Source organism: Eubalaena glacialis, chromosome 7 (genome assembly GCF_028564815.1).
Source record: "Eubalaena glacialis isolate mEubGla1 chromosome 7, mEubGla1.1.hap2.+ XY, whole genome shotgun sequence".
NCBI lineage: Eukaryota > Metazoa > Chordata > Mammalia > Artiodactyla > Balaenidae > Eubalaena > Eubalaena glacialis.
Window position 1 is genome coordinate 4,362,812 of NC_083722.1, and position 19,012 is coordinate 4,381,823.

At 41.1% G+C, this 19,012-nt stretch overlaps 1 protein-coding gene across 2 annotated transcripts in view; it reads right to left on the reverse strand.

Moving 5' to 3' along the window:
• The window catches only part of F13A1 (coagulation factor XIII A chain), a 144,397-nt gene that overhangs the window by 96,280 nt on the left and 29,105 nt on the right, over positions 1-19,012 (reverse strand). For both annotated transcript variants that reach the window (XM_061194794.1, XM_061194793.1), the window contains one exon: positions 4,021-4,272. In XM_061194794.1, coding sequence (XP_061050777.1) covers positions 4,021-4,272 — 252 coding nt within the window. The remainder of the gene's footprint in view (positions 1-4,020; positions 4,273-19,012) is intronic.

The following is a 19,012-nucleotide window of genomic DNA, read 5'->3' on the forward strand; positions in this document are numbered from 1 at the left end:
AACCAACCGCAGATTGTGTACTATGTTTACCGTCGCTGTTGGTTGAATCCGCGGCACACGAGGAATATGAAGGGCAAATACAGGACTTGAGCATCTGTGGATTTTGGGTATCTGTGGCTGTCCCCGAAACAATCCCCAGGGATTCCGAGAGACGACTGTAAATCTCTCCTCCTCTCACCGCCCCACACCAAGTGGCAATTAATGTCTAGACATTCATAGATGTTTTGTGCAGCTGTTTATGATGTTTCTGCGGCAGCACAGGTGTCAACATTGGGAGATATAGGATTCCTACACGTAGAGATGACCACGACAATATCCCCAAGAAATTTGCAGAAATGTTTGGACTTTCACAGGCCAAGGAATTAAGGGGTTGTGGCAGTTTTCCCTGGGTTCTGGGGGCCAGGGCAGACCCATCTGCCATGTTCGTGTAGTAAGCCTGCTTCCCACCTCCCAACTCTCATGTCTCTTCCAACAAGCCTCCAACACTCCCTCTTTGCCTCTTGTTCTCAACAGATGATTTTGCTTTACACTTTACTGAGAAAAACAGAATCACAGGAGGGATCAACCTCACCCTCTTTCCACTGAGTCTAGAAAACCTGCACCTTCACCCGTATCCTGCTTTGCTCCTGTCACAGTGGGGGATGGATAGTCCCACCTATCAAGGGCTCTTCACCTGTTCCCTAGATCCCACCCACTCAAGGATTTCACTAAGTCAGTGACTCTCAACCGTGTCTTCAAGAATCATCTACAGAGCTTTTTCTAAGCCCTGAATCCCAAGCTGCAGTCCAGACCAATCAGAATGTTTGGGTGGGGAGACTGCGGCGTCAGTGGCCAAGCCCCCAGGTGATTCCAGGGTGTAGCCAAGGCTGTGAACCACCACCCTCCCTCTGGGCTGTAAACTCTTTCTCCTGGTTGGTCTCCATCACCAGAAAATTATGTCCACTCTGTCCTGTCTTTAAAAATTCTCCTTCGACCTTCGTATCACCACCTCTGTTTCACAGAAAGTCTTCTTGAAGGAGGTGGTAATACCTGTGCCTCCACTTTCTCACCTCCCGTTACATTGTAGCCCGTGCCCATCTCTCTGGTTTCTGTTCCCATCACGCTAGTAAAACAATCTTTCTAATTTTCTCAATGACTTCTGTATTTTCACAGTGTATGGCCACTTTCTTTTCTTATCCTACTCAACTAATAAGCAGCATTCCACAGAGCTAAAGCCTGTCTCCATGAATCAATTGATTATCTGACTCTGTGACACCATGTTCTTCTGATTCCCTTTTACCTCACTGGCTACTCTTTGTCAATCTCCCTGTCCTTTGTTTAGACTCTAGTTGTTGGTTATACTAAATCCATCCTTGTTCTTCCTTTAAACTTGCCGCTCGCTCCTGCTGGCGATCATATTTATATCTCTAGCTCAGCCATCTCCTTTGAGCTCTAGACTCACCTATTCAAGTGCCTACTAGAACTCTCTGGTTTTATTCCCACCTTCCGCTGATCAGCAATGCCTAGGAGCAATGCCCCTCTGCTCCTTTTCTGTAATGCAGCGTCTAGTGCCAGCACCATGTCATCTCTAGATCTATGTCACTCTTTCGGAGCAGAGGCATCTGGAAGCTGCTCACCATGGCTACAATGGAAGACCAAGGCAACGAGCGGGTAGTTGAAGGTTATTAGACCATCCACTTCCTGAATGGTCCTCCTGTAAAGTCAATATGTCAGGCAACATGACTAACCCTTTTCACCTCTAGAAGAGAGGCCGCATAAGTGCAAATGCATGTAGACATGTGTCCCATCTTACACAGATGATGTAACCCAGAAAAGCTGTTAATAAACCAAAGTTTGGGTAGATCATAACATTCTTTAAATACCTTAGGGTGTTGGATAGTTATATGAAGTTGTATGATTTTCTTTTTGTAATGCAAATAAAATCAATAGCAAATCCTTGGTTTACCTATTTTATAAGTATGGCTTTTAAAAACACAATTTTCTTACATTAGGCCACCACCTACGTATTCCACCATCTCAGCCTCCTTTGCTGATTCTTACTCTGTTAGACCCCTAAATGCTGGGGTTCTTTAGGGCTTGATAGGACATCTTCTTTCCTTCTTTATCTATATTTTCTCCAAAGGTGCAGATAAGTCTCAAATTCACATCTCTGATTCTCATCTTACATATCAGGATATCTCCGGTCATTTCTGGTTGCGTATCTACAGTTATCTCCAAGTAAACATTTTCAAAATCTTAGTTTGTCTCTACCTCCTCACTCCCCTCAGTCTTCTCCATCATCCACTCATTTGCAGTTGCATCTGGTTGGCAAGGTTACTATAAACAGATCCCTGTACCTTTGAACTGCACATGGCCCAGTTAGCATCTCCTGTCACCATCAACCTTGAACGTTTGTATCATAGATAAGGATTATTGGATATAGGATGATGGAGGTGGTGAGTGGGGAGTATAGGATTAGCTCAGTGCCATCTATTGGAATAGACAGTTCAAAGAAAAGGTCAGTAGGATCCAGGTTTATGTTATACAGGAGTAGAAAACATTGTTGTTCACTTATTATCTATATGTAAGTTCGGATCAAGCCTGATTCAAGTGCAACTCTCACGTTCAAAATCAGCACTAATACAGACCCATTTTGGAAGACATTGGAGAGCAATGCATATGGAATAAGATGATGTGAGAAGTCTTTGGTCCCATCAGCTTTTATATGTTTCATTACCTTATTTCTTAAGATCTAAAAGTGGACTCTCTTCCCTCAATTTTGCTACAACATTTGCATCTGCCTCTGGAACTTAAAATCAGCCTCCTGCCAAGTATGGAAGCAGGGGGCAGATAAGGAAGAGCAGAGATGGGGATAGGGAAAAATACTGTGTGTGACTGAGTTTTTAAATTGGATTGGTAGAGAAATCCTTGGACTTGACTGAGTTTATTTGAATATAACTAGATTAAGCTTCTGCAGCAGCCAGAAGGGAAGGCTCAAAATAGCAGTAGAGATTAAGTTGTATTATATTAAAATAAAGTTACGTGTTTGCATATCCATAGTTACGGTTTATGAAGTTTGCACACACTATGCATATAAACAAATTTGGGGAATCCGTTAGACATTCAGGCTTTCTCTTCTTGAATTAAGGAGACAGAGAAATTAGTTCCACTATAGACAGGGTCAACTTTATTCTATTTTTCTGAAGCCAGATTATGGATCCTAATAGTTTTTTTTAAAAAATTGAAGTATAGTTGCTGTACAATATAAGTTACAGCTGTACATATATAATACAGTGATTCACAATTTTTAAAGGTTATACTCCATTTATAGTTATTATAAAATATTGGCTATGTTCCTCATGTTGTACAATATATCCTTGCAGCTTATTTTATACCTAATTGTTTGTACCTCTTAATTCCCTACTGCTATATTACCCCTCCCTTTTCCTTCTCCCCACCGGTAACCATTAGTTTGTTCTCTGGGAGTCTGCTTCTTTTTGTTATATTCACTAGTTTGCATTTTTTAGATTCCACATATAAGTGGTATCATACGGTGTTTGTCTTTCTCTGTCTGATTTCGCTTAGCATAACGCCTTCCAAGTCCATCCACGTTGCTGCAAGTGGCAAAATTTTGTTCTTTGTTATGGCTGAGACTATGTATATAGATATATATATATATACACCACATCTTCTGGATCCTAATAGTTTTCAAAGTCAAGTTAAAGAAACCCTTTTTGTTTACAGAGCAATAACATACGCAGAGGTGATACCATCAACATATAGCTCCACAGTTAACTAATTGTACAGCTTTAGGCAATCTTCAATTGCTTCTTGGAATAAATCTATAGCAGCATTAAGTTCAGGTTACGTCCTCATATACAATGAGGACAAATTTTGTATCTTTTTCTATCTTTAAAACATGGAAGGTGTATGTAGGAAAGGGACATGTCTTGTAGAATAATTTTGCTATCATCCAAAAAGAGACGCATTAGAAATATAAGAACTATTTTTGTAATGAGAAAATAAATCCCTGGCCCTTACCTTCACACCAAGGATTGAAGAGAATGTACGTGTCTGTTTCTGGGTTTCGGCTGGTGCGGATTACACCATACGGGGTCCAGACAGCAACATACATGCGGAACTTCCCCACAATGCAGTCTGAAGAAGACTGGACGGACAGCCGGACAGACCTGTCCTCTCTCATGATAACTTTGGCTCCCCACTTGCCACTCTGCAGCTCGGAGACCACAGGGACTGGGATGTAGGTTCCCTTGTTCTCCTGAGGGTAGCGACCTGTGAGAAGAAAGAAGAAGTATAGTGTTAAGGAGATTTCACAAACCATTTTTGTTCTCTCTCTGTCACGTTTATAGCTAAAGATGGGAAATAATTCATTAGACTTGAAATCCTAAAACTTGGGTTGGAATTTCACTTTTGCTACCAACTTGCTGCCTGATGGTGGTCAATTTTTGTAACTTCTTTGAAGGTCAGATTTGTCCTGTCTAGATTTTAAAAAAAGAATAACAGTGCTTACAGAGGTTTTTGTTGGTTGATCAATGAATTCAAATAAGATGTGGAAATACTAACCTTGGATGCAGAAACAAAAACAGAGCTTATAGGGTAATGTGAAGTCATCAGTACCTGAAATTCTGCCCTCTAAAAACGTAGAATTGCTTTTTTAGGGATGTAAGGCAAATGTTTTTGTTTATTCTGACTACAATTTTATTATTTGTTATACTACCTATAACAGAGCTACATTTATAAGTTGTCCATATGTCATTATTTTCATATTTAACTGAAACGTATTTATTGCCAACGTCATTAGTAATTTAGGCTTATGTCATGGGCAAGAATTCAGGCTCCAGAGGCAAATTATCTAGGTTTGAATCTTGGCTATGCTACTTCCTTACCTTTGTAACCTCTGGCAAATTACTTGACCTTTACAGATCTCTATTTTCCTCTTTTTTTCTCTATCAGTAAATGAGAATAATAATACTACACAGTTGTTATAAAGCAGAAACTAACACACCATTGCAACGCAATTATACTCCAGTAAAGATGTTAAAAAAAAAATACTACACAGTGATGAAATAAAATAATACACGTAAGATGCTTTGCACATAATTTCTCATGCATAACAAATTTTTAGCTATTATTTCAACAGGAAATTAAACAGCAGGGTATTTTACCATATGTCCAGGCTCATCATACTTTATGTATACGCTATCTCAGGGTAAATCTTATTTCTCTTTATTGCTGTCATTTTGGGCCAAATTCTTATTTCATGATGTTGACCTCAAAACTAAATTTTACTACTGGGTTCCTGGAGAATCAAAGTTTTCACTGAGAAAGTCAAACCTCACAGCATTCTTTAACTCTTTGGCTTACGGCTCAATTTATAGTTTGGTTTACAGAATAGTCAAATAGATAGATATTTTAAACTGGAGCAAATCTTTCATTTACGAACGTTTCCCAAATGTATTAGACATTCAGTTCTTCTTGACTTGAAGAAAATTACAAATCAGACTAATACGTCGAAATTATTTTGATTGTAAGCAGAAGAAACTTTAAAACTTATTCACTTCAATTGTTTAACATAAACCATGTAGAGGATTCTACATTAAAACAAATAAAAACAATGATTCTTTTTGGCCTCTCCAGCTACTGAGGTCTTTAAAGGATTCTTTGGTAGGCATATTGTTGAAGATGGAGCATTCTAAGGAGGTAGTTACATAAGCTGCCACTGTGGAATTCTGTGAGATACTTAATCTTAATGAAAATAAATGTATACAGCGCAAGCCAGGGAGAAAGATTAGAACCCCAGTGCTTTGCTATTGTTGGGGGTGTCAGTTTATCAACACTCAGAATGAATATTATCATAAATCCAATAAAGCCTTGAAAATGTTTTTCTGCCAAGGTATGACAGTGTGTCTAGGTGGTGTTCTTGGGAATACATGGGGCTCAGCTTCCCGGAAGCCTGGACATAAATCCACCTGCAAGAACTGTTTGTTCCAAAGGCACCGCCATCCCCATACTTCCTGTATATGCTCCTCTTTGTACACGCTCAAACTGGGGGATGAGTTTACCCTTTTCTCTGGAGGCATTGTTGCTCTCTGGAGCCTCCATCAGTGCTGAAGTGTAGACATCAAAAGCAATCTTGCCAGCTAAAGGGGACCATAATTCATTTATTACAGTGACTCCTGGCAGCTGTTGCCACTAAATACTGACTTGGATTTAGAATCCACAGTATTAAATACGACACAAGTTTGGTAAAAATAAACTTTTGGAGATAAAATCTGTGTGATAATGACAGACTTATTAGATTTAAAGAAAAAGGATGAAAGGAATTTTAAAATGAACTACATAAGCAGGCTCCCTTAAGAATACCAAAGAATTAGGAGAGTGTATCCAAAGCTATGTGCTATGAGCCTCAGCTTCACCTTTGTACTAACATCCACTATTGTCAGGAGTATCAAAATAACCAAGACAATTGCTAGTTTCCATTATTACACTTCATGCTATGATTTCAAAGACATATTAAGTTTTATGTATCAAATTCAAGTTATACAAAAAAAAAAGTAAAGAAAAAGGAGAACCATGTTTTTTTCATGCTGGCTTTGAACCCAGTCACAACTTAATCTAAAGGCTCGTTTGTTTGAAACTTTTTCCTTCCGGCAACAATATCGCCTACTGTGTGCTGGGCATTATTCTAAGTGTTAAGGACACAACAGCAAACAAAACAGACTCCTGTGCTCATAGAACTTACAGTTTATGGAGAAAGCCAAGCCTGTGCTATTTATGATATGCATGTTATCGTTTTACTCCTTATAACAAACTGTGAGAGGGAAATCATTATCAGCATCCTAATTTGACAAATCAGGAAACTAAGGCACAAGATCATTAAGCAATTTGTCCAGGGTGATACAACTAGTAACCAGTGGGTTGAGATTTGAACCAGTCAGTCTGGCTTAAGAGCCTGGGAGTTTAACTTCTAAGCTCTACGGCAGTTGTATGTGCAGACAATGCTTTGGCGCTGGTGAGAATTGTGATGAGATTCTGACTCTGCAATTAACTCTTGGTGCTACCTAGGGCACATTTCTTAATTGTCTGAAGTTCCATTCCCTTGTCTCTTTGCAGTCCTGGAAATGGGAAGAAAATTGCTTTTGTAATAGAATGAAAGCTTTATGCCCGGCACGCAGTAGAGGTTGACTCACGAGACATTTATTGCTTGTGTTTTAAACATAACAGCTACTGGAAAGGAAAGCTAGAAGGAAGAAGGGGTGATTCCCCCCACCCCACTGCCTTCTCTGGTTCTAAACCTGAAGAAAGTGGGTGTCCCAGGGAAAGCAGGTTACTTTTCTTGAGGGAAGTATTGTGGCCAAGGAAAAAGCAATACAGCTGGCTCTGACACTTACTGTGTGATCCTGGCAAAGTATTCATCCTCTCTCAACTAAAACTTCACGTATTCTGTAAAATGGGGATAATGTGGTCATAGTTTGTGATGGGGAGGACAGCTTAATAAATGGTAGTCATTGTTACTGTTATTTCTCCCGTTTCTCAGGCTTTCTGATTCCCCTAATTCATCCTTTCTCTGTTCCAGGAGCGGGAAGACAGGATGGGTTCACTAATAGCCAACCTAGAGAACCCGAATCTACTTACAAAGGCCAGTTTATTCAAGATTCAAATATACTGAGCTGACTAATTTTTCCATCTAGAAAACTTGCACAGCCTCTGCTCCCCCCATCTACTCCCCCGCCCCACAAAGTGATGGCATTCAGTATTAACCAAAAAACCTTAATAATTCCAGAATTATCATAGAAGAATTATCTAAAACCTGCCCTTCACTAAAAAAATCTGGTTTTCTGAATCACTATGGTCACTGTCATCTCCATTCATGACTTACATAGGAGGTGGCAAACTTGATGGTCCATGGGCCAAATGTAGCTTGTTGCGTGTTTGTGTAAATAAAGTTTTATTGGAACACACTCATTCATTTGCGTATTACTGTGCTACAATAGCAGAGTTGAGTAGCTGTGACAGAGGGGATATGGTGTGCAATGCCTAAAAGATTCACTATCTGGCCCTTACAGTAAAAGTTTGCCAACCTCTGCCTTAGAGAGTTTTATATTTTATTTCTTTAAGGGATGATTTATTATAGACACTCAGTGTCTAAGACTTGGGCCTAAGAAGAAAATACTATCACCTAGTTTTTTCTTCAAAGAGAAATATGTTACTAAACTAATAACAAACATCTTCACTGCTATGGGGTCAACATTTAGTTTCCTTAAAACCTCCTAGTTAAATTCCTCTCAGTCCCAGAGGGTATTGAAGACATAGGAAATGGGTTGTAACTTTTTATTGATTTCACTAGACACAGCTAAAATGTTCAAGTTTATTACTGTAAAAGTTGCTTAGCGTTGCCAAGGCAGTTCACAGAGAGATGGAAATAAAGCACAACAGGAATGGAGGTTTATTTCCCCGGGTCCCTGTGAGGGAATGTTTACAGATGGGAAACTGGGGTTCTGTGAGATTATGACATGCAAGACACCCGTATAAGTGGGCAGAGGCAGACACAGGGCATGGGCTGAAATCTCTGCGCTGGAAAGCCCGTTCTCCTTTCCCTGCATCATGCTGCCTCTGTGGGGACGGTGGGAGGATGCTGGAGGGATTACGAAGAGGAGGAAGCCAAGAGAAGACTAAAGCTGCAAGATATGACGGGATAGGAGGCAGAAGGGCAGTTAGGACCGCAGTGGTGGATACGACATGTGTGAGGCGGAAGTATGAATCCAAGGGCTTAATCACTGGTGGTGAGCAAGAAGACCTGGCAGACAGGGGCTTCCAAAGAGGGTCTCTGGGCTGCAAGGGACATGAGTTGGGAAGGTTTTTAAGGTGATGTCAGTGACAAAAGGGAGAAGAGAGAAGGATAAGGACACCACTCATTTGGTCAGGCTGTGTGGCACAAGACCAGCCTATGGAGGCAAATCAGGAACATTCCAAAGGGACAAAAAAGAACCCAGATTCGCAGGCGTTTTCATATGCACCGTATGGAAAAGCTGATTATTAATGTGAGACCTGATGTGTCAATAGTACTTCAGGGTCTTGTCAGCTGCTCCGTTACACCATGTTTAATTCTGAATGTAATGATTTCAATAACAGCTCTGGGGAAGAATTTTCCAGGATCGAACCGTGAGTGAGGAAGTTGTGACAGAGTACTATTTCATCTCGCTAAATAGCCCTCTCCCCTCGGGAGGTAGCACGTTTAAGAGACCACAATCAGCCTACACTCTGGAACACCCATCCATCAACATCCAGGATGGCCCAACAGCTACCCTTGGCCAAATCTGGATGTGAACTTCTGCCTTCCAAAGGTGACCACCATGCACATGTTTGCTGAAAGTGAATAATGCCTGCATGGACGTTTGTTTTGCTTTTTTCCAAAATTGTGTAACTTTCGTGTTAAAAAAATCTGAGCAAGAAAAATAGAAGCAGGAAATATAATATCCCAGAAAGGATTCTCATTTTGTTTTTAATAATGCAGTCTTTGAAATTGGACTACTTACTAACCATGAAAAAATATAATTACCAATTGCATTCTTTCACACTTAACTAAAATGGGTGTCATTTTCCCAAGTGATCCAGAAATTAACATATGCTCTTAGTTTAAATGTTTGTTTTCATCTGTAAATCATTTTTGAGGCCACACTAACACTACTTGTAAGGGAAAATTCGCTTGGACCATACGCCTATATTCAAATGCACCCATGCCTTCTTTAATCTGACTCTCTATATATAATATATATGTGTGAATACAGAGAGATGCACCTACCTTAACATCCCACTGCTTGTAACTGGGAGGAAGAGGATGAAAATATTTAATTCCTTTACAATTTTGTTCTTTACTGACCTTGGCTCAATGGGCCTGAGCTTTTTGCGTGGCTTCTTCATATTCGTGTCATTTACATGGTGGGCAAGAGAAATCCACCTCCAGCTCAGACTCAGCCCTACGTGACCTTGGGGGAAATTTGCTCTCAATCATTCATTTTACAGACCTGAGAACCCACTGCATGCAAAGCCCTGCATAGGTAGCACCCCGCAGACGAATGTGCTGCATTAAAAAAATTAATGTTTTAGTAAGTGGATGGCTTGGAATATTTTTACATTAAAAACATAATGTCCTATGTGGTGATTAGGGTCCCAGGTAGTCCAGGAAGGCCACTAATTAGCCTACAGTGTGGTCAGCATAGTTGAATAGGGTTGCTAATAGAATCATTCTGACTTCACCTTGCTTATACCTAGAACCTGGGGGGACATAGGATGGAGGAAGAGGACGTACCTGTAATTGAAGAAGGCACGCCTGTCAGTCACTTTTCCCTGGTGCTCTGAAATAGGGAAGCGAGAACCTCAGGACACCCCTACTTCTCATCTCTTGGGCACATCATCCGTAAGTCAAGTGGCCATAGTCTGTGTTCCACCTACGCTATACTTAATGATAATGCTTTTGGTCATGAGAGTCTTAATTAATCACCAGGAAACCCCAGACAAAACTTTTCCTCCTTATTAACTTAGATATCTATTTTTCTTATTAACAGAACTGAATATATTGTTTTATTGCTTTATAGCCCCGTAGAATACCACAATGCCTTGTAGGTGCCAATAAATGTCAATGGACTGAACTGAGACTTTTGCAGATGCCAAGTCCCATTAAGAACATCACACAGACTTTAGAAGCCTGGAATGAGAGCCTGTGGTAACCAGTTGTCAATTCCAAGCACCCTTCACAAGAAACAAAAATTTCTGGTTCTAAACTTTTTCCTTCAAGGGGTACTTTTCATTCATATATAAATACATTTCAAGCTGAGCTCTGACTCCACCTAACTGCAGACTTTCTTTAATAGTGAATTCTTATAAGAGGATTGTCTCTAAGGAACTCATGAATATATCATGTCTCCAGCTGGGAAGGTAAATTTCATGATGTTAATTCATTTTTCCATTTGATTCATTTGTTTTTCCCAAGACACACCTTTCCTGTTCAAAATAATCAATCTGTTTCCAAATGGGCCCTGGAAGTATTACCGTGACAGCATGATGCATGTGGCAAGACTGGAAGTGTGAATACAGCAGCCTTGTAAAGGGAAGCAAACCTTGTTTTAACCGTCTTAGAATAGAATGGGAGTGCACAGGGACCGGGATGGAATAAGTCTCTGAATAACTTTTAGGAACACCAGGTTACCGACTACAAAAACAAAACAACACCACCAAAACAGAAACTATCAAAAAAGGCACAGAAATCTTGGATGGTAACAACTAAGAGGAAAGCAACATGAATGTTCAAAAGCGAATCATTTCATTACAGAACTCAGGAACCTACGCTTTCTATCTAATACCTTGCCAGTGGGATGTATATATAAAGTTTACTTACCTATATTTATTTATTTGGATGTTTCCTAAAGGAAGAAAACCTTGTTTATTCTAGCAAACCAGAGAAGGAAGGGAAAGCTTCTTGAGGACAGGGACTGACTTTTGTTTAACTTTGTACATCCAGTGCCTTCCATCATCTTGGAACATAGTAGGCTCAATAAATATTTGGTAATTTGATGATAGCTATATTCTTTAAGGTGTCTTGTCTACCTTATTTCACTTTCAATCCTTCCTAAGTCTCTTAAAATATTTTTTGGAGTAAGGTGTAATTCTGTGAAATATATATGAAACCAGCACTGTGCAAGGCTCTTTGAATGATTCAGGAAAGATAATAAGGCCGTGCCTTATGAGGACCATCTGCATTATGAAGTGCATGCCTCAGGTGACCGACCAAGGTAATAATCTGGACATGAGGAGACAAGGGCCTGGCCCAGGGTGTTGCCAACAGCACAGAGAGGAAGAAAAGGACATGGGATAAAATTCAGAGGACACGTCAACAACACGGAGATAAGATAATTTCTTCCTTGGCGAAATAAGACCTTAGGGCTCCTTCAACAAAACTGACCACATTTTGAACATGCCTCCAGCATGCCGAAACACAAATCATCACAGCTGGTTGGTGCAGTGGAAACCCAGAGAAGGAAGCAGCTAAAGGTGCTACAAAGTGAGAGAGGATCCCTCTGAGAAGGTGGCTTTGGGATATAATCTTAAAAGTGGACAAGGCAGGAAGGAGCCTTCCTAGTGGAGGGAAGAAGGGAAGCGTGGATCGTGAGGGAACCACGAGATGCCTGTGGTAGGAGAAGCAGCTGATCTGGGCAGGGTGGGGACCAAAGGGACCTCTGACGCTGTGCAAAGGCATCTAGGCTGTGTCCTAGGAAGGACTGGAGAGGGGGCAGGAGAAGCTCTACTTGGCCTGATGCGATTTGTGCTTCAGGAAGATCACTCTGGCTGCAGGAAGGAGAGTGGTTTGGTAGGGAACAGGGGCGGAGGGAAGCCAGTCAGAGTGTTGCTGAAGCACTCGGGTGCGGCATGACGTCGTCCCCAGAGTGATGCTGGCTGGCTCTGGAGGGAAGATAAGTGCAGGGATGCAGAAGAAATACAGGCTCGGTCAGGGGTGAGATGCTTGCGCTCAGTGAGGAGGGTGGAGCCAAAGGTGACCCCAGGTTTTTTTCATTCTTCACCAAAGAGTTTTTGAGTGCCTACTAGGTGCTAGACACTGTAGATATTGGGCCACAGCCACAAGAAAAACAGTCATCCCCTCGAACCCCGAGACTCATGACCAGGCTGCAAGCCTAGTCGAGCCTGCTGCTTTGTAAGGCATCTGCTCTAAAAGCAGGGCCTGCTGTGATTAACTGCCACACAGATTTACTCAAGGAAGCTAGTTTTCTGGGAATTCCCTTAACCCCATGTGTGTGTTGACTCTGGAGAGAAGACAGAATATTTTTAGTCTTTAAGAAAAAATAATCAACATAAAATCTCTACGATTTAGATGAAGTTGGTTATAGAACGTAACATTGCACTGAAGATTTGTTCATATGGCTGATCCAATTCCTAAGGAACAGGAGGAATGGAAGTCGCAGAAGGTGGATTTGAGGTCCAGGCTGTCCACTGGGGAATAATAACTACTGTTTGTGCTTATTTGCTGAGCCTGTCGACGGCCTGACTGCTCTCAGACCCAAGGCCCACACCTCCCAAGACCCTCTTCTTGGTTCCCAGGAAGCCCCCTTCCCAGGCTCCACTGCCTTCTGGGTTGCCCTCTGAGTAGGTTTGGCCAGTGAGGGGCTCCGGAGGCAGATGGGGAGATGCTGCATTGTGTGTCCCCGTCCCTCTCTGCTTCTTGGGGGGCTGAGTCTCCTCCATGGCTCCCAGCTCTCAGGAGTGGCTGCTTCGTTCTGGTAAGGCCTCCCCCTCCTCCACGTGCCCCAGGCCCACAGTTTTTTCTGCTGATACTAATTCCTGAGTTGCCTCACTATGCCGCCCGTTTGGCTTCTTAGTTGTTCTCTCAGCAGTGTAACCAATTCCTTTGATTAAACTTCTGTTGCTTATAAAACCTAGAGAAGTGTCTACTTTATGCTCTGGGCCCTGACCCTGCAATGTGTCAGATCTTGTCCTAATACTTTATATTGGCTTTAGGAGTTACGTCCATTTAATATCTGGGGAAACTGGGGCTCAGAGAGCTTAAGTAACCAGCTCTGGGTTACACAGCTATCAAGTTGCAGAACAATGATTTGAACTTCCAGGTCTGTTTGTTCAGTCCAGCACTCATGTCTGGGGAAGGTAATCAACCCCTCTTGGTCTATTTTCCATCGGTAAACCAGAAATTATAAAAGGTGAGCATTGAAATAATAATGCGTGAAGGGCATGTCATGAACTGAACAAATGATGATTATTTTTATGGCGTCTAACGGTTACAACAGCAAATAAAACTCATTAGACCTATTTTATTTTTATTTCTGAGCATGAAATAAAATGGGCTGCTGATGTGGCATGGTGCAGGGATTTACTCAACACGCATTTACTGAGCACCATTTAGGTGCCAGGCACTGTTCTAGGTACTGAAAATATAGCGATGTCCACACAGGTTCATGGAGCATACTGTCTAGTGGGGGTAAACAGACAACAGACAAATAAATACATACAACATCAAATGAAGATAAATGCTATGAAAACATAAACAAAGCAGCTAAAGGGGACAGAGAGTGATAGGGTGGGGTGCTGACTTGGAGAGAGTGGCCAGAGCAGGACACTCTGGTAAGGTGACATTGAGCAGAGATGGAAGAGCAGGGAGGAAATGAGCTGTGCAGACACCGAGAGGGGAGCATTAAAGTGCGTGCAAAGGTCCTGAGGAAGGTGTTCTTGGCAGGCTCCAGGGGTCTGATGTGCCTGGAGCGGAGAGAACACTGGAGAGAGCTGTGGGAGATGGGGTGAGAGAGCCAGAGGATCAAGCAGGGCCTTGTAGGCTGTTGTCAGGATTTTGGAATTTATTCTTCTTGAGAAAAGAAATCAGTAGAAAACAGATATGGTCTACCTTAAGTCATTCTAAAAAATCACTCTGGTTGCCATGTAGACTGTGGGAGAGTAATCGAGATTGCTATGAAGATCTCCTGACTTCCCATGATATGCCAACATTGATCATGAAAATCCTTCCAATAGAGGACAAACTAGAGATACGCCTAGAATATTTCTATCCCTGGGAAAGAAATACATTTGCTTAAATTTGTTACTCTGTGATGTGAAACCTGATTACCATACCTTTCCTAAAAGCTGGTTTTCACAGCTGGGAGAGAACTGGACATTGAGGTAGGGAGGTGGTGTGAAACATGTGGCCACTTGAAGTACAAAGTTTACCTACACCACAGTTTTTTCTAGGGAAATCTGTAGCCCTTCCCTGGCATGAGTTTGAATGAGGTTCTGTTGTTCTAACAATCCATCGAGGTTTATATCCTCTAGGATCTAGCAATACTGGGGAGAGAGGATGCTGGTTTCACAATGTCTAGTTTATTGTACTTTGATGGATTTCATGATTATGAACCAAATTGCACACTGGCCTTTTGTCCCTCCTCACTCCAACTGTTATGAAACAATTTCAAATGACGAAGGATGTTTACACATTTCTCGGGGTTCTGCCATCCACAAGCTGGGCCCTGGAAGCCCAAGGAAGGTTTGGAGTGGGTGAGAAACACACTTTGGACTGAAAGTAGGGATCACTGACCAGATGCATGGCAGCTAGCAGCTTTGATGCCTATCTGTTTCTCAATCAGCTTCAGGAAGCATGCCATAAGGAATTCTCTCTTATAGGAACTGAATCTCCTCAACAAATGGCAATTCTGTGGAGTTAAATTCCATTTGTTTGTGTTGTATCCATCACGTAAGCAGCCTGAGGCTAGTGGGTCTTATGAGATTTAAGAAGTGTCATTAGCTAACAAAGATAAGATCAAAAGTTTAGCTGAATGTCTTCCAAGCAAAACAGACCTCTGATGAAATTTTCACTAAGACAGTCAATTCTTGTTAATAATTTAATGGCAACAATAATGGGGAAAAGAACAAATCATTGGTAATTATAATAAAATATTTGTCTGTCTTTGGAATGCAAATATGTGAATGCAATGCATAGCATGTTAAATGAGTTCACATCACCAGAGATTAAACCAGTTCCTGGTAAAGCAAAAATCAATGTGGAGATAATCTAGGAATAAGAGGCAGTCCATTTGGTATCAGTCTGCAGGTGGACATTGACAATCCATGCTCAGTAAGCATTTATTTAAACAGATATTTACTGGTTCTTACTATGAGCAAAGTAATATCACTTAACCTGGTGGTGAGTGTATGAGAGGCATGTGATCTACTTCCTGTATTCAGTGAGCTTATAATGAAGCATCCGAGTTTAGACTGTAATTCAAGTCAGAAGACTAATTCCACACCAGAGTAACAGACCAAGAGCAGTGAATTGCTAGGGGAGCCAAGAACAAGTTTATTAAAGACATAACAACAAAGATAGAACTTGAAGGATGAGAGGAAAGAATGACAAGCACATTGCATTTTGTTAGTTCATGTGTATGTTTATGTGTGGATGTTCATTTGCCTACAATAGATGTTCTGGTTGCTTTATGAGCTGATCGCTGCTTACATTTAAAAGCATCAGAAAACGTAGTGTACTCAAGCCAAGTTTTCACAATTGACATAAATCAACTACATAAGTGACCATGTAGAAGACCTGGTTTAAACACAAAGATGTAAAGGAATCACACCCTAGGTTGTACCAGCAGAGCCCTACCCAGGGACTTCTTGTGGGAAAAGGAGATGGTTCTTCTCATTTCCCCAAGGCCTTGAGATATATTCCAGTTTTCCTTCATTTCCTCCAGTAAACTTTTTAAATCAGTAAAAGCCACTGATTTGCCTAACATCTTTTTAAATAGAGGTAATTGTCAAGTACCTCTTTATTTGTGGACTGAAGTTGTGTAATTTGGCCTTCCATGAATGACCCCCACGTCCAGTCTTTTGGAAAATGGCACAGTGAAGGAATTTTGTCTAAAAAATCTCTCACTGCTCTAAAACCCCATAGTTTAACTCCAAACTCAGAGCATGTACTTTGAAGTTTCACACTGTCTGCTGTGTGACCAAAGGATCCTCCCTTTGCGACCTCTGCTGGGCCTGTCTTACCTGGCAGCTCCTGGAGGCCAAACATCTCTACACAGCACCCCATAAAAAAGCCATTTGGCCACTCGTTCTAAAGGACCTGGTCTTAGCTAACAGTTAATGGCAAGAATATAATAAATTCATTCTTCCTAAAATTTTAGTATCTGATAAGACAGTATACTTCCCCTCACCTCCATATTTACTCTTTATGGAAATAATTCCCTAACATCTTAAATAAATAAATTGCCATAGTTGAATTCCATTCATTACATCAGCTTGGAGAGGGGGATGGGTTCCTGTCTTTACTTTCCATTCAGTAGACCTGTATCCTTCCAAGACCTTACCAGATGCCAGGTCCAGTATCAGGCCAGGAATACTAGGATTGGCCACTAATCACTATCTGAATTCCACAGATTCCTCCTTGAGAAACAAACCAGGTATGAGGAGCGGGGTTAAGGCATCATTACAGCTTTATAAGTCATTATCATTATGCTTAGTGTCAAAATTATAAATTTTTGATGTTTTAAGCCACCAAGATTGTAATTATTTTTTACAGCAGCAATAAAAAACTAACACAAACACAAAGAATTGTCGGCATGTTGTGAAGATTCATTAAATGTCATTTTATGAGTGATATTATTATCTGCCCTACACCCATACTCACTCAAGTCTCCTTGGGTATGAACTCTCAAGGATGAGCAATGTTATGGAGGTCGGAGGTCAGGGGTTACCACAGGCATAACATGGACGCAGAACAGTGATAAGTGAGATAAACCCAGATAAGACTGGGAAATACTGAAAGGAGGTAAAAATAGTAGTGAGTACACACAGGACTCAAATCCTGATTTCTAGATACTACTTTCTCCTAAAAGGAAGCAGAGTTCCTTGGAGAAATGGTTGATTTCAAGTCTGGTGCAAGGAAAATAGAATATGAGCTTGAAACATCTTTTTGTGCCAGAAAATAAGAAAGTAAGGATACTGAGGCCAGTTGGAAAAGTTTCCAACTGGCAAAATTTAGGACAATTTGAACATCAAATTAATTAAAGATAGTAACAGATTTAAGTAACCTATTTAATTAAAAGAAGAAATCATGAATTCATATTGATAGCAATCATTCAGTCAGTAAAAATTTTGATGATAAATAGAATAATTTCATAGTCTGAAGGTACTTGCTTGTAAAGCACTTAGTAATTACAATGGGAACAAAGAGTAACTTGCAGTGGAGAATCCCCACGGACACCACTGTGTTGGATTCTGTGATGTGCTGCCCAGAGACTCCTTCAGGAAGGACAGATTTATCCATAGCTGCTGGGATTGATGGCAGAAAATGGTCCTTGGTGGGTCAGCCCTCTTTGGGAGTTACCAAAGCTGAAGGGAACTGCCTCATCCAAGGTCACATCTCATTTAGGAGCAGTTCACATCCAATGGATGATCAACATGGGTGTACAAAGGTCAAGTTCAGGTGCCCCCATAACAAGAGAGCTCTGAAGAGCCGTCCCATCTCCATAGTTCCTCGTGGCGTCAGCTGTGGCCTTTGCTGGTACTACTTGAAGCTCAACTTCTCTTTCTGCCCAATTCTGCTTCCACAGAGGTTAATCCCAAGAGCATTCCGTAATCAACTTCTTGTATGCTAATTTCAAAGCCTACTTCCTAGAGAACCCAACTTCTATAGACTGAATATGTGTATTACGCCCAAAATTCATATGTCATAGATGCAAAGGCTTCACTTAAACATACTACTAGAACATTATGCTAAATAAGGCTTCAGAGTAGCTTATAGAAACACTAGTATTACAGCACTTTAAACAGTTCGCTAAAAGCTCCACATAATTGACAGTGAGGTCTTTGAGAGGTGACTAGGCCATGGGATGGAGCCCTCATGAATGGGAATAGTGTCTCTATAAAGGAGACCCCAGAGAGATCCGTTAACCTTTCTGCCATGTGAGTACACAGTGAGAAGACAGCCATCTGTGAACCAGAAAGTAGGTCCTCACCACACACTAAATCTGTCAGCACCTCGATTTTGGACTTCCCAGCCTCCAGAACTGTGAGAAATAAATGTTTATTTATAAGCACCCAGTCTATGGTATTTGTTAGCAGCCAGAACAGACTAAGACACTGACCTATAACTCTGCCTTAATCAAGTAATCAAAATTAGTTAAGGGGATCTAAAAAAAGTTATGTGCAACCGGGTAGGATTCACCGAGAAGAACTCAGCACCACTTCTGTGATATTACTGCCAAAGATACATAACCTGATTGTAATCACGAGAAAGCATCAGACAAAAAAACCCAAATTGGGAGGTATTGTACAAAATCACTGCCTTATAATCTGCAAACGTGTCAAGCAACGAAAGTCAAAGAAAGACGACAAAAGTGTTCCAAATTGAAGAAAACTAAAGACGAGACATGACATCAAAATGCAACATGTGATTTTGGACTGGATCCCCTTGCTACAAAGGGTATTATTGGGACAACTGGTG